The 16,239-nt window shown below is 41.7% G+C and overlaps 3 protein-coding genes across 3 annotated transcripts; 1 reads left to right on the top strand and 2 right to left on the bottom strand.

The window, feature by feature from the left end:
* The first annotated feature begins 33 nt into the window (after positions 1-33).
* cldn5a (claudin 5a) lies at positions 34-1,707 on the top strand. The gene has a single exon (XM_057033714.1). It carries the CDS (start codon positions 240-242, stop codon positions 885-887), a length of 648 nt encoding a protein of 215 aa, XP_056889694.1. The 5' UTR covers positions 34-239; the 3' UTR covers positions 888-1,707.
* A 4,025-nt stretch (positions 1,708-5,732) lies between these two features.
* cdc45 (CDC45 cell division cycle 45 homolog (S. cerevisiae)) lies at positions 5,733-9,997 on the bottom strand. The gene is made up of 18 exons (XM_057032711.1): positions 9,716-9,997; positions 9,511-9,570; positions 9,202-9,294; positions 8,957-9,094; positions 8,708-8,860; positions 8,577-8,635; positions 8,458-8,506; positions 8,256-8,317; positions 8,134-8,184; positions 7,920-8,039; positions 7,705-7,836; positions 7,504-7,602; positions 7,268-7,423; positions 6,991-7,129; positions 6,806-6,889; positions 6,618-6,736; positions 6,218-6,294; positions 5,733-6,100 (listed from the first exon to the last, which is right to left on the bottom strand). Exons 1-18 carry the CDS (start codon positions 9,764-9,766, stop codon positions 6,036-6,038), a joined length of 1,707 nt encoding a protein of 568 aa, XP_056888691.1. The 5' UTR covers positions 9,767-9,997; the 3' UTR covers positions 5,733-6,035.
* Positions 9,998-11,247: 1,250 nt separating this feature from the next.
* plpp5 (phospholipid phosphatase 5) lies at positions 11,248-15,937 on the bottom strand. The gene is made up of 8 exons (XM_057033510.1): positions 15,777-15,937; positions 14,996-15,131; positions 14,782-14,890; positions 14,145-14,235; positions 13,992-14,055; positions 13,784-13,908; positions 13,472-13,642; positions 11,248-12,882 (listed from the first exon to the last, which is right to left on the bottom strand). Exons 2-8 carry the CDS (start codon positions 15,070-15,072, stop codon positions 12,713-12,715), a joined length of 807 nt encoding a protein of 268 aa, XP_056889490.1. The 5' UTR covers positions 15,073-15,131; positions 15,777-15,937; the 3' UTR covers positions 11,248-12,712.
* Between the last annotated feature and the right edge of the window lie 302 nt (positions 15,938-16,239).

The raw sequence follows: 16,239 nt of genomic DNA, 5'->3' as shown, positions 1-16,239 counted from the left end.
CCCTTCAGATATTCGTGGTCCGGTGCCACTGTGATTCCAGTTGTTTTCTCATCCCTCACTAACAAAGAGACCCTGAGCTGCTGTATCAACCATCTTTGCGTAAATGCGCCGAGTGATGCGCAACTAAAGGCTCACGCTCTTTTTATACGGAGGCGAACGCACAGGTTAAGGTCGAGTTTGCAACGCAAGGAAGACTTTGAAAATCTTCAGACAGACTTGATTCCACACGACGAGCGAAAATGGTGTCAGCTGGACTAGAAATCTTGGGACTATCGCTGTGCGTAATAGGCTCGCTCCTGGTGATGGTGTCGTGCGGGCTGCCCATGTGGAAGGTGACGGCTTTCATCGAAGCCAACATCGTGGTGGCCCAGACAATCTGGGACGGCTTGTGGATGTCGTGCGTGGTGCAGAGCACGGGTCAAATGCAGTGTAAGGTGCACGACTCCGTCCTTGCCCTCAGCCACGACCTGCAGGCGGCCAGAGCGCTCACCATCATCTCCTCGGTGATGGGTGTGCTGGGACTCATGGTCGTAATTGCGGGGGCGCAGTGCACCAACTGCATCCGCGCTGAGTATGTCAAAGCCCGCGTGGTGAATTCTGGAGGAGTTATTTACATCATCAGCGGTGTGTTTGTCCTGGTGCCCCTCTGCTGGATGGCCAACAACATCATCTCGGACTTCTACAATCCACAAGTGCCTTCATCCAAGAAGAGGGAGATCGGCGCCGCGCTCTACATCGGCTGGGCGGCCTCGGCGATGCTGCTGATCGGAGGAACGCTGCTGTGTTGCTCCTGTCCTTCCAGTAGCAACTCTGGATATTCTGTTAAATACTCTCCAACCAAGAGAGCCACACAAAACGGGGACTATGACAAGAGGAATTATGTGTAGCGAGGTGGCCCAAAGGCGGTTGGTGCGTAAAACTGCACAGAGAAAAACTGTTTTTGCTTTGTTTTGTTGTTTTTTTCATTATTTGACGGACATTATCATTGCACCTGCAGCTTTTTAAAAAAAACAAAAAAGACTAATGAACTTTTGAAATTTGAAGCACCTCTACTGCTTTTAGACTGACCGTTCAGTTACATTAAAATCCTTTTTTGTATTTTTTTTTAAAGACTATCAACGTAAAGAGGTAGCACACGTGAAAAAGGAGTATCATGGTTAGGTACCTGTTTTTGTAAATCTTCAAAATCATTAGTATTTTCGAGGTGGATGCAGCTCCAGAATTTTAGAGGAACTTTAGCCATGCTCCGTGATTACTTTGCTCTTTTGTCTCGATGTGCTTTGTCAGCACAAACCTGTACAGTAACTGAAAATGATTGCACTCCCACACACTCAAAGACTCTTACCTCAATGGAACCATGCTTCATTTAGAAGGTTACAAAAGGGCAAAGGATGAAGATGGTGAAGAATGACTTAACCCTGGACATGCTTTTAATTGTTGTGATGTTTCTAGACCTGAGTTTCGGGGGAGAGTTGCCATCTGTAATTCAAAAGTATACAGATTTGTAAATCGGCCGCCGTAAGCACCTGTGATTTTTCTCCATCCTTGCCATGGTGGGGAGGGGTGTCTTTTCTTTTCAGATTATTCCAAGCATAAACATGTTTTCATTGATCTTCTTGGTGGTTTGTAGGTGAACAATTCATTCATGTAAGCAAAGATGCAATATTCACTCATTTTATTGAAATTAAAGTGATTATATCAGCTGAAGTCTTCAGTTGGAGTGTGTTTCTAAACAAAGTAACGGAGGCAGAGTTGCCCTCCTAGGTTATGAGTAATGCATGCCATTCCCACCATGAATCTATACACCCCCACGGCGGGAGAAAGTATTTTGGTTAGCCATAGAAATCCAGATGACAATACCCATTCAGCTAGAGTGGGGGGCTCTGCTGTTCAGCCTACAATACTGCAGCACCCCCTACACACACACACACACACACACACACACACACACACACACACATCACCATCATTATCACCCACTTTCAGACCCCTCCCACCCCTCCAATTCCACACACTCAGTGAAAGGCGTTCAAATTAGAACTATGGTGAAGCAGTTGTCCCAAGTCACCCCATTCATGGCCACAGTCACATTCTTTATCGGGCGATAGATTAGCTTTACAACAATCGTCACTCTTTTCATTTTTGTGACACCATTACTTTTTTTTCGCAGATCATTTCTGCATTCATGCGTACAGCAGATGGGATTATTATATTTTGTTATAATACCACTGAGGACAAGGACAATAGCCAGCACGGGCCATTTCTGGTAGTGACTAATAGTCCCCTGACTTACAACTGTGACTGGATTATAAAAGCTTATCCATACTTGTTTTGCTGTTCATGTAAGAATCTTAGCAGGTCATATGCTCTTTTAAAAGTTAGGAAAGTGACCAAACAAAGTCACACTCTCTTTGGTGACTTCTGTTCTGTCCACTTGCACGAGCTCACTTTCATAAAGAGGTCTGAAAGTGCTGTCTCACTGGACGAAGCTACTCAGACCATATACAGGATCATATACAGGATTTCCTTTGCTTAAAATGTGATTTAAAAAGTCAAAGGCCTTTTTTTTGGTCAATACACATACATTCAATCTGTGCCTTGGTTACAGTGGTTGCAGCTCTAAAATCCCCAAATTTTATGCATTTGCAAGTTTGTTTATCTCCATGTGAAGAACAACAGCTGTATGAATCCAGAGGCAGGGGTATCACTGTAACATTATTACTTTGTCTCTTCTCTCCACAAAGATTTCTCTCCACTCTGACCTGCCTCAGCAAGATGCGTTTGTCGGCTTGTTAGTTTCACTTCTGTTGTTGCCTCACAGAGGGTGGCGAAGAAGGGTGTGTGTGGGACAATGTGTGAGCAAGGGGTGTTAAGCACATGTGTGTATGTGGGCGTGCGGAGTTGGGGGTGCACCTTTTAAAAAAAGGTCCTCATTCCAATGGGGGGACAGAAGCAAATAAGGCCAGCGACGTCACTCAATGGAGAGCTTGCATGGTAACCAGCAAGAACCTGTGGTTGCCTGGTTACCAGGGCCTATAATGTGGTGGTATGGATGAGTCTAATAAAAGGCCCAGGCAGCAGAAATTCCAGCAAGCATGGACGCACACACAGTTAATGCAGGGGGTCTGGAAGATGGGACAAGGACTTACTTATAAGTGGCCATCACACAAACGCTGGGACAGCAGATTTGTTTGTGTGTGCGGGTTTTACTTCCCTAAATTTAAGAAACGTAAAGGAGAGCGGAAGATGATGAGAACCAGGATGACATCATATCAGACATCAGATTTGTGCTCTGGTCAATGAGGAACTTTCATTCTCTTTGTGGGCGTAGCTTCTGGTGAACTTTGAACTCTCCTCAGGTGAAGTGTAAGGTCACCTTCATCAACCGACTGGCTGTGATCTCACGGAGGCAGAATTAATCACAAACGGGACACAGCACACTGAGATCCATATATGAGCAAATAAGCAGCTCTATGTGTAATTCCAGGTTTAAATTTAGACAAAAGTGCAGCCAACGGACGAAGGCAACACTGTATGTGAGGCCAAGGATGAAGGAATCTTAATCAGTGTTTTCACAGACCGACTCACGCTTCCGTCAGAGCCAGCAGGTGCACACAAGACAGCCGTCCCAGCAGGACAGAGATTACTCACAGATATTAAAGCCAAGAGTCAGCAGGTGGTTAAACACGGAGGACAAATGTGGCTTTGTGCATTGGGTCAAAGACCCCCTAGGAGCTACTGGAAAAACAATTCAAGACCTAGTAAGGAGGTTAGAGATGCAGATCAGAGAAGAGTCACATTAGGTTCCTTTCTGCTTTACTGCTTGGTGACTCACGGGTTTTTGTCACGGCCCAGCGGCATGACGAAGGCTTCCTGAACAGAGGACAGCAGGACAGGAAAATCCAAAAGGTGTGGAGTGGAAGGAGGAGAGGGAGAGTGCGTCAGTGTCTCACAGGGACCCCATGTCTCACATGCACTGGATTGCATGTAGAAGCTGCACGGTTGACCACAACTGTCCACAACTGTCCAACAACACTGAGCTGCTTTAATGTTGCATCAAACTTGTGAAAACTGTATCAAAGATGTTCTTCAGAAGGTCACACATGAAAAAGCATATATGTTAAAATAGTGCTTCCAACTATTCAGAAACCTTTTTGAAACCAGAAGTTTCTTCACTATTGACTTGCAGGATGTCCAGGGTTTATCTCAAAACTATGAAGAGAAGATATGAAGGGAGTGTGTTTCAACTCCTTTCATGACTGCGTGAGTGAGATCATGTTTCCATACCACACACCATTAAAAAGGCTGTAGCAGATGAGTGGGCCCGTCCATGGGTGTGTTGGGAGACATTGCCGATTCGGCACGGTTAGCAGAACGTCAATCTCCTGAGATTAAACCGCATCAAGCTCTGTTGCTTCTGCTCTTTTAGACAGGAAGACAACAGCAAAATCAACATCCAGCTTTATCTCAGTCTGTGAAAACTGATGTAAACTGTTTACACACAACAGCTCCGTCCTAAATAAGGAAGCGTCGGCCTCTTATCTATGGTGGTGCAGGGCCCATCGCTTAGAGTCCATCAAAATGGATTATAAAAATGGCAAACTGCAGAATCCCCCACCAGGAGACCTCAAATCCTTAGGAGTAACATCTTGTGACAGGGGCATGGTCATTTAATGAATTATAATTTTACTAATAGAAAGGATTCAGAGACTGAACATGGCACAGGCCTGTGGTTTCATCATATTTTGGAGCTTTTAAGAGGATCCTGGTGTAAAAACTGAATCACAAACTACCACTTTGCTGAGTGTCAACATTTATGTGTGTTTAAGCATGACAATTATGGGTTTTACACTGGGGCAGTGGGAGGAATTGAAGGGCAATCTCATTGTTTCTAATTGTTTTAAAGCAACAAGTACTTTAGGAGGGTTGTCATGTAGTGAGCCTGCATGTACAGGACAAACACAGTCCACAGTCTCCTTGTCTGTGGAACTCCTAATCCCATTAGGAATCCGACATTTTTGGAGAAAGAGGGAAGGAAACAGCTGGAACTGCTCAAGAGTCACATCTCATAGGGATGACAAGGCTGCCGGAAGGCTGAGACAGCAAATCAATTATCAATTGATTTTAAACATGACAGATTATTGACAGGGGTGCATCAGGCTGCCACCATCACTACATCCATACTGGTTCTGTAGGATCTGGGGGTATATTTCCATTCGTGTGTGTGTTGGGTCTGTCGCATGCCGAATTCCTCAGATGCAGCGTGGCGGAAAGGGCAGCGGCCCCACTTCACCAGAGGTGCAAGAGGGGGGATGGATAACACCGTGATTGATGGCTGAGGGGAGGAGGCCTAACGACACACCAGTGAGCAGGTGGATCCTCACTGGAATATCAGCAGAGCGTCTGCTGGACCCAGACTGGGTGAATGTTTGCTTGAGTCTGGTTTCCAGGAACAGAGGAAAAAAAACTGTTTATGACCTTGAGTGTGACAAAAAAATGCACTGATGAATCAACCACTAAAAGTATCAACGTTGAAAAGTAAAAACATTCCTGCATACAAGTTGTTTGCTAAATGATTCTGGAATCTCAGAAAACTTCCCCAGACTCCTCTTATCGTTGCTGTCCGGAACAAATACACAATTAAGCAAATTTTATTTTCAACAGCGCTGCAGCTACTTGGTTTGTTGCTGGCCCAGAAAAATGATCACACAGGAAAAAAGATGGAGGTGAAATACGTTTAAATATGTTATTGTTTTATTTAACTATTTAAAACCATGTAAAACCATCAGGCCTTCACATAAACAGGTATAAAAGCCATGTAAAACACAAAGCTAAGAGCAACATTAAAACTTCCAAACATTTACAGAATTACTGTACAGTATGAACATAAAACTGATATAAAAACATTTAAAATGGAGACAAGAGCGTCTTGAAAGAGCATGCAAGAATAAATGTTCATCACAATTAATGTGAAGATGCACATGAAAGCTATCACTACAGGATTTACATTTTAAAAGTCAGTGTCTTCCTTCCACTCATGACAGAAGCGTGATGAGTGCATCCAAAAACTTGCTCCTGTCCTCTGACTTCAGCTCAATAACTGCAGAAGGAAAGCGCCAAACAAGATTAAAGATACAGCAGAAAAATGGCGCCATCATGTGTCCGATGGAGAAACGGCACCTTCACCCGCAAACAACAAAGCTACAAATTGACTTACTGGACGTGTCAAAATGGTCATGGAGCGTTCTGGAGTTGGTGCTCTCTGCAGCTTTCTCAAATGCCCGACCAAAGAAACTAACGGGGGAGTAAAGTTGAGAGAGAATAACAAATGCGAAACATCCATGAACAAAAGATGAATTTCAGTTTTGCTTTTTTCCGTTATACTTCTAATTCTAGCCATCAAACATTATGAGGCAACTTTCAGCGCATTAAAACTGCAATGCTTGTATAATTTTGCAAAGCAGTGTTTCAGACAGGCTACAGGCGGGAGAGTAAAAAGCATAAACAGCAAATTCCTGTTTTGAGAGGGTTACATAATATTTTACCTTTTCTTTATATGAACTACAGCCTTAGCTTAATTGTTTTAGCCATTATACGGCACATTAAACAAGTCTTACTTCTTCTTGTCAGATGTTTCCGACTCAGGTGGGATCCCTGCAACAATGACAGTTCCCTTCTCCACATCTTTGGGAGCGGCCATGATGAGGGGAAGCATTTTGCAACGCTTGTTCCGGGTCTAAGAGTTAAAAACAATTTGTAAAAAATGTGAAGAGCCCCCCCAAAAATAATTTTTACAAATACTTACAGAGCAGACAAAAGCCTTCAGAAGATATTTACAGAGAAGAGTTAAGGCCATAGGTTTAGAGAAGAGCTTCACATCTGGTGTTCCCTGTGTAGAAAAGCAGAGGGAGAAATGTTGCAGAGTAATATTTTGAGTGATTAATCACTATTTGGGAGGATCAGGTGAATTTGGGGGGGGGGGGTGAGTACCTCCATAAGATGGCAGTAGAGGAAAGGGCCCTGGGACAGGATTAGGTTGGTACAGATGCAGCTGGCAACTGTCTGCTGAACAGCAACCAGCTTCTTCTTGGCCAATTCAATGCCTGAGTTCAGACGTTCAAGGTTACTCCTAGCATGAGACACAGATAATCACAGGTTAGAATGTAAAATGAATCAATAATATATACAATATGGTCATTAAAAACTCGTTCGTCACGCTTTGTAAAGAGTGACAGCTGTCAGGAGTGTGTTTGGATATGGGGTGCACCTGGAAAGAGCGTCCAGGGCCTTGATGAAATTGTCACTGTCCTCCTTCTCAGTGCTCTCCAGCAAAGCTGCAGTGGCGTGCACCATGTCACTGGCCAGGAAGCGATTTTTAAATCCAAAATGCACACCAAAAGTCTGGATGCGGATGTCCTTCATACTGACGGGAGAAGGAAGAATAACATAAGTACATCTAAGGGGCAACGTGTCAGAGTTTAGAACAGAATTTAAAATTCATACCCGTATTTATTTGAAGACTCTTCAATCACGTCCCTTAGGTTCTCTTTTATCGACATGTCCATGGAGTTGAACTTCTGCCTTACTTGCTTCAGGGGTAGTCTGTTAATAACATCTTTTATTTCACTTCTTAGACTGACACCGACACGCAAAAGCATAAACATAGTTATTTAGAGCCATTATTTTATATTTCTCAGCATTTACCCCATGTCTGCCAGGAATTCCTGGAGCTTCTTTTGGCCATTTAAGGTCCAAAGCTTGAAGCTACTTGATGTGTAACAAGAATTACAGATGCTCTCATACAAGGACCAGTGCTGGTAGAGTGTGAGACGGAGACTGATGCAAAAGGTTAAGAATATCTAGAGACACAGAATGAAGTTGCTCCAGAAAGGTAGAACCAGAAACGCTATGAAGGATACTCATATTCAAAAGAGATCCTCATACAGTCGATGGACAGGGAGTTCTCATCATCCTCGTTTCGGTGGCTGTGCCGAGAGACGTGTCGCTGCATCGTGCCAACGTCTGTTATATACTTCATGCTATATGAAGACAGGGGCATATACATTATGGAAATACAACAATATACACAACAATCTCATGCCGTGGATAAAATAATATGACCCTGCTTCGTACCGTGTGATTTTATCATGAACCAACTGGTCCGTCAGCCCAATGATGGCCCACCTGCCAAAGGAATTCACATATCTGCATATTTAAACACAAAAATACTATAACAAAGGGTTCAGGGTGCCTACCAGAGCATGTCTTTGGTGTCTTTAGTTAACATCCACGCCAGCTCAAACAGCATCATCGCAGCCTGACAATACACACAACAACAAAGAAGATTTAGGCTTAATCATAAAATTAGTTACCAACTGCAAGTAGAGAATTAAAGCAGTTATGTTATGTATAACATAACAGCCATCATAGTGACTATTTTATCAAATGTCCACTCACAGAAGTCCCATGATATTCATACTGTTCGTAGTCAAACAAGATTTCCCTCCTGAAAAAAACAGAAGAACAGATTAGCCTTTTATTAAAAAAAAGACTTTCATCTCTTCTCCAACCCTGACCTTCGTGCCTCCCACTCTCGCTTGGCTCGCTGCCTTTCGATTCTCCTCTCCACTGCCCCCTGCAGCGACAACCCACAGTCAACCGCTTGGTATCGCTGCAACACCGCACCGCACCTCTATTAAATACGCACTTCGTCAAATCTCCTTCGTTTTCCGGATGGCTCCGAACCCTCATCGCTCTCATTTCCAGAATCGCCTCCTTCTTCGTCCCCGTCATCATCTCTAAAGATATCGTCATATGAGGGTACGCCAAGGTCATCATCTTGTTTGATGAGTAGTTTGATCTGCAAAGTCAGTTGTAACATTTTGGTTCCAGAAGTCTATCAGCAGATGAGAAATATGAGTAGAAAACACAAACAATAAACACAAACAATCTTCACCTGTGTGTCATTGTAGACATTGACCACATCGACAGGTCGGTGAGTGTCACAGATGTAGAATACGCTGTCATCATCCGGCTGCAACATCTCCAGAAGATCAACATTTGCCCCACAATTGATGAGGACAAAATACTGAAACTACATAAGAAAAAAAGAAGGAGGGGGGGGGAAACTTACCACTACTGACAAGGTAGCAAAGATAAACATAACGGCTTGTTTCCATTACACTTTCTGGCTCATCTTACCTGTTCTTTGTGTTCTAGAAAGGCAGTGCCGAGGTCCTGCCACCCTGTCACTGGTACAAGCGTGTACTGGACCTGGTCACAGTGAAACAACGCCTGAGGACCAAAGAGAGGAAATAAAATGTCATTTACATGAATCACGAATTGCCAAAACATGGACACTTAACATAACCTCACTTTTCATACTCATTCGGCGGCTTACTGAAAAAGTTCCACTTACTAGCACCACAAATCCTACATTTAGGCAAATCAAGATAGTTTGAAGTTAAAGATATTTACAGATAAAGCACTCGTTGAATGAATTGATCTCACCTGTAGAATCTTACAGGCGCAGAGAGCGTCGACGTCTGGCGCGACCAGGAGTGCGACTCTCTAAAAGTAAAACAACAATAATAACATGGAGATTGTTTCCAGATAGCTGCTTTACAGATCATCTACTCTTAGCTCGAATATACGCTGACCAAATGCTCCATACAAGTTGTTGAAAAAACTGGAGTCGCAGTGAACTCATACTTACCTGGTTGGCGACAACTTCATAAAATTCCTTCCTTATATCCGTGACGAACATTTTTAATATATTAAAGCTTAAAAGGTTTGAAAAGACGACTAAAATCGCATAAATAGTCGGAAGACCGACACCAGGCTTCTTTTCGCCTGTATTGTATTCCTTCTTGAAAATGTGGCGCCAAATCTCTACGTCACTTCCGATGCAGGTCTTCTACGAAGGAGGAAAGAAACTTTAAAACAATCATTATTTATGAATGTGGCCTTATTGACAGGTATGTTTAAATATTGTCTGCAAATTTCTTTGCATTTATTGCTAATTAAAACACGTTATCCTCATTCACTTCCGCCTTTCTTCGACCAATCACAGGAAGATGATGTGACACAAACAAGCGGAGCCACGCCCACATATAGAAAAAACGGCAAAAGTCCCAATGACACACAAATAATCCAAATAACACATAAAATACAACTTTAAACTATTATTGCTGTTTTGCCGTTCTGCACAAGAGCCTTGGTGCTATAGATACACTGTCGTCATAATAATTTTTTTTGCTTTTTAAACTGCGAAGATTATTTTAAATATGTGAGACTGAGACAAAAACATTTATATCTTCCAAAGTTTCCAGAGTTAGATTGACACGTTAACTGAGAATATGTACTTTAAAAAACGTGATTCATGATTGCATTAGTGGACATTTGCAAAAACAGTATTTACAAAGTAACTATGAAAAGTGTGACTAATTTGAACTATAGGAAAATAAGAATGCTGCAAGGCTGAGTAAAAATGCTGAGCACATGCCAAGTAAAATTCCAGTCTTTCTACAACAAACCATATTCCTTATATACATATACATGTTGCTGAAATGGACAGAAACCCTGGAATCTAACAATAATTCCTGAGAAATCATGCAAGGTTTTATGATCACACTAAAGAATATGCAAATCTCATTCAGATTAAATCCCACAATTATTCTAATTCTTGTACTTATTTTAAAATTCCTTTTATGCTTCTGCCTTCCTGTTATCAAATGTAATCTTTATCCTATTTTGATTCCATGAGTTTTAGATTATTTAATGGTCCATTTCATTCACTTTTACAAGCAAAAGTGTATTCTGAGGTGCTTTGTGGTACTAAACTGTATAAATAGTGCCATACAAATAAATAAATACTGAGATTAAAGACTGAGATTCTTTAATGAAAGTACAAGATCACATTTAAGGTAAACAAAATAGATCTTCAATATTCAAGTAGACTTGTATGTGCCCCCAACCTGAACCAATGCAGACCTGTACTGTACATGACAAAACTAACATTTTACTGGACTCAAGTCAGTTGCTTTGACTGTGTAAATAAAGAGATGCAGCGTGCCACAGTGGGAATACCACACGCTAAAACCAAAAAACCTCACATTAATAGTGAAAACACTGTACTGTCCCGAGTGTGACAGACATCAAGAACATGCAACAAATTGTGCAAATAATTAAGAATCATAGCGATGTTGTTGACAAAGGCACGCAGAAATATTAAGAAAACAAGGAAAGTTGTTTTTACATCTTATTCCATCGCAAGCTGCCAATTTTAATATTTCCCAATCCCATCGCACAAACATCAAGGAATAACAGAAAGTGAGAAAAGATGCTGTATTTGAATGTGCCAAGTATCAGTGGAAAGACTTCCCAGCTAGCAGTGCTGAGAGACGAGCACCATCTACAGAGCTTAGTCTGAGCTCATCACAAGCATGTGGACCCACCACTTAACCCCACACACCTGAAATAACACGTTGACATTAGACAGGTTGCAAGAACCACGAAAGTGATGAGACTATAACATAATAAATGCTGACATTCAGAAGCATTGTATCAAATGAGATAACAGCAGCTGTCGTTGGAAACTGCTACAGCGGGGCGTCACGTTGGCAGCATGTTCTAAACGTCTTCAGGATATGAAGCAACAGCCGTTGAATGGCAACATTCGAGATGCAATAAAGGAAGACGGCGATTTAGCAAGAAAGAAGCAATTTAAAGAAGGCAAGAAAAAAAGGATGACTTTAGATGAAAGTGAGCTTCCTCATGTGTAGAAATATCTACACAAGATACATTATCTATTGATATTCCACGTCTACATCACTAAGTCAACAAAGTCAATGGTTTGATCAAAGTCCAAATGTGCTATCACTTATTTCCTGCACATTTGTTATTCCAGTCACAGGGGAAAAAAACACTTTAGCATTAAATATACACGTTCATCTACACAAAAAGAGTCAACAATCACCTGTATTTTTCTAAGATTTGAGGACATTTTTCAGAAATACAGAAGTAAAAACTGCATTAGCAAAATTGCAATTGACAGAATCGTCTCCAGAAAGAATGTTGAGGGTGTACAAGGTTACAGGTGATGGAATGCACCGTTGAGTTCTGCTCTTTACAGTGGACCTGTTGACTATAGAAAATACCTGGTAGAAAAATGAGTCTTTCAAATGGGGTTGCCAGCCACTCAGACATTCATCAGCATCAAATAACCACATGATAATTGGAGATTTACACTTCCTGTTTATACAGATTCTTTTTCTGTGTTGAACTTTGCATCTTCTAGAGTCGTACAAGAAATCCCATTTGAGTTTTTAGCTACAGTTGTCACTTCTAATCTACACCTTTCCATTAAAATACAGAAATAAGCCAGGTCCTGATACTTTAGAACCACAAATTACCATTATTGATATCTAACAGTGGATTATCAAAAAGTGTCACAACTGCTAATGTCTCCACTTTATGCTTCATACCAGATTACTGGTATTTATAGTTGGTTGATTAAACTGTTTAATTTACACATCTCTGAAGAAATTCATTATTTGTAAACCGATAGAAATCTTATTAAATGACGTTTATGCAGGTTTCAATTATCGTGTTGAGAATAAATAAGCTTAAATTAACAAACGTCAGGGTTGTGGAATAAATGATTACAAGGATTTTCATACAAGCACAAATAAATGACAACGGATTCAGTTATTTAGAGGGGTAGAATGTAGTTGAAGCTGGAGAGTTTGCGCTCTTGTGCTGCTGGAAGAGTCTCTCGGTGACGCAGTGGTCTGTGAGAATCAGCGTCCTTAAGTGGAGGGTAGTGCTGTCTATAACACAGGCAGGCAAAGAACAGTCCCAGGAGGGACCCCACCAGCACATCTGCACAATAGAACACATGATGGAATTATGACTGCTCATAGATGAAAAGTCTCTGTTTGCAGCTGGCTTCTGCCCTTCAGAGAAATGTTTTCAGAGGAATATTGGGTGATCGCTGAAACCTTTATTGTGTTTTAGTTGCCGCCACCTCTTTGTCATTGTGCTGCAAACAAACCTGTCTACTGATGGCAACAGATGACCACGTTTGTCAAAGGAAACAACTGAAATGCGTTAAGCATACAGACCAAGATGTTTAAAAAGTGGGTGGAGGACAATTAGAAAACCACTTCCTCTTTTGGATAAACAAATCAAATGTTAATATATGCAAAGTGATAGAGCGAATTTAAACCCGTGAAAACCTCACACATGCTTTGGTTAAATGGGATTTCTGTAAAAATGGCTAGTTGTGTTAACAGATAAAAGGAAATTGAGCAAAACAGGCATCTATTCAAATACTACTGTCTGTTGTTAGCCTTCAGACAACCTAACTCTATACAAAAGATAAGAATAACCCAACAATCAACAGTATAACATGACCAAATGTCTTTAGCGGTATGTGCCATAAAGGAATTAGCTTTGGTGTGCTTCTGACCTTGCCAGTGATGCTTGTAGTCGCAGGTTCTGGAGAGGGCGATTACTGTTGCAATGAGCAGAGGTGTGAGGAAGGCACACAGTCGCCACGCTTTGCCTTGGCCAACTGCACTGAAGCAGTGTAGCTTTCCTGCAATATACAGCGCTGTGAAACCCAAACCTGCAAAAGAAACTGAGACCAGGTAAAAAAAAAGAAAAGAAAAAAAAAAGAAAAAAGGGGGATTGAGAAGTTGAGCAGAGCCAGATGAAGTTTTGATGTGTGCTTTGATCTGACAGGTAAGTTCAACACATAAGTAGAGAGAGAGTCTCTTACAGGATGAGTGTCCGCTAGGAAAGCTCTTCCTGCCCTCCATGATGACCTCAGGGTCGCCACTGCAATGTAACTCCACGTTCATCTGACCGTCTGGGAAACAACGATAGAAGAAGTCTGGCCGAGGTCTAGGACAGAGAGAAAAATGCAGAGCAAACATTTACATTTACGGTTCATTACCATCATCCTATCGTCTGTGAACCGTGTTTACCTGCCAACAACAAGCTTGATGGCGTTGGTGAAAACTCCATTTAGCACCAAGGTTAAAGTCACAGCTGGATAGAAAAGGAGAAGACGGGGGAGTCAAAAGGATGACAGTTGAGATCTAATTGGAAACTGACTTCTGTGAGGTGGAGAACATTACCGAGCAAGGACTCCTTCAGATCTCCTCGCTCTGACCGCTTCAGGAAGGTGAAAAGCAGGATAACGATCAGTGGGGTAAAGACAGCAATGCTCTTGAGACAGACGGGCAGAAACAAAAGAGAAACGTGAGATCAAACTTACAAACAAGGTAGTTAGATTTTCTTCATAGGCTGAATCTTGTTTGGCAGCAACTCAGGTCACAGTAAGATGGAGTCAGTTACTGAGCACTCTTACCATGATTTTGATGTAAAGTATAAAACAGGTAAAACAAGATAAACTAGAACTGGACTAATGTTGGTTTAAAGTGGAGCCTGTAAGGTATCTGCAAACTAAGTGTTGTCTCTTTCTAGCTATTTTTGGTTCATCCCCGATGGCTGGAAATCTCATAATTTTTTAAATCCATCCGGATCACTCAGCTGCAAAATTGAACTACACATTACAGACTAAAAATTTCAATCTGGGGTGGCGGAACATGGAAATATTTTACAATCCTGGGAAGTATAGTACAAGAGCACCCTCATCGGTGAAGGGAATTTGTCTTAGTCCTGCTCAATTGTTGCCTGGTATCAAGCAACAGGGAGGGGATATTTTCGAAATGTTCTATTCTTATCTTAGAGGCATTTACAGGTATTACTTACAAACATAAGAGTGGTGGGCACATGGTCTATCCCCACAGGATGGAATTTATACAGCCAAATTTCCTCCGTCTGGATCTCACGGTAGAAAGGAGGAAGCTGCTCCGTCACACTTCACAAACACAAAAGATCAAATAATTGTATTTATTAATTGGTTTTAAACCTAGATCTGATCAGGGATTAATGAAGTCAATGACAAAAAAGGGTATAGTCATACAGGAACACAATCAGCAACACAATCCGGATGGAAACCTCCGACATGAGCCCACGAAACAGCCCCCTCTTCATGTTCATTTTTGGAACGAACTTCAGCCAACAGCAAACATCCTCACTCTTCTCTGCTGGAACTAGAACTGGAACCAATAAAAACATTCAAGGTTAAAACAAAACTGTACATGTAAGGTAGTTGCGACATTATTAGTTGAGATGTGGCACAGCTCACTACAATTTTCCTCTGCTCCATCTGCATATAATAATTACCACATTTGCTACAGTGATGGATTTACTACGACTAAGTTTGAGTTGACTTCTAATCTCCGCGTATTCAGATTACATTCGAAAGATCACACACAGTTTCTCTGTTGACTTTAGATGGCTGATGTCACAGAGATGCGTTTGACTTCTTAATGTCTCTACGATTAAAGAATTATTTGATGCAATAAAATGGCCGTGCAATGTTGTCCTATATGTTAATGTAGTGCATGCAATGTTTCGGCACTACGTGGCCCCATCCTGTCCAAAACCTGAAATGAAGGCCAATTTCCCACACCTGTTAAGTCCGCTGAATAAGGTCAATGTGTTTCATAGTGGAGCAGGACTTTAAGGTTAAATACACAACAATATTCAGTGTCACTGTGCACAACCAGGTAAGTGAGCCGCAGATGTCAGATCTGAAGCTAGCAGACTGAGATAAGCTAACAGGAAACATCTGTGCAGCAAGACATCTGTCTCATTTAAACGTTGTAAAACAGAGAATTTACAGAGAAGTCACAGCTTACCTATGACGAGAACATTCTCGCGTTTTTATCCATTTATTATCATCTCTTGATCATCATATTAGCGCGTCCGCTTAACATGCTAATCAGGCGTCGACATCCCTCTCGCGACCGCAGCGGAACGTCAGGGAGACAAGAACGCCACGAGACAATTTGCCAAATACTACATCCGGTTAGGCACTTTCAAAATAAACCTACGCGCTTTATATTCCGGACCGTGCCGTTGTCGACAATATTTTTCTATTTTATTAAGCGAAACTGTAAGCGTAAAGTTCGGAACTAAAAACCGCTATTATTGTTGTCTAAATGAACTCCATAAAAAACATCACACTTCTTCTGTTTAGGGATATAGCACTGATCTTTGTACAAACTCCCTAGTATTCCACGTGTGGGCAGTCCCTGCCCAGCTTCAGTGTAAGACAGGGACGTTTGTCTCCCAACTAGTTTCTAGCTTTTCATTTCCAGA

This window comes from Takifugu flavidus, chromosome 5, assembly GCF_003711565.1.
Source record: "Takifugu flavidus isolate HTHZ2018 chromosome 5, ASM371156v2, whole genome shotgun sequence".
In the NCBI taxonomy this organism is placed as follows: domain Eukaryota; kingdom Metazoa; phylum Chordata; class Actinopteri; order Tetraodontiformes; family Tetraodontidae; genus Takifugu; species Takifugu flavidus.
Note: the sequence above shows the minus strand (reverse complement) of the source record. Positions and strands in the feature narration are given on the sequence as shown.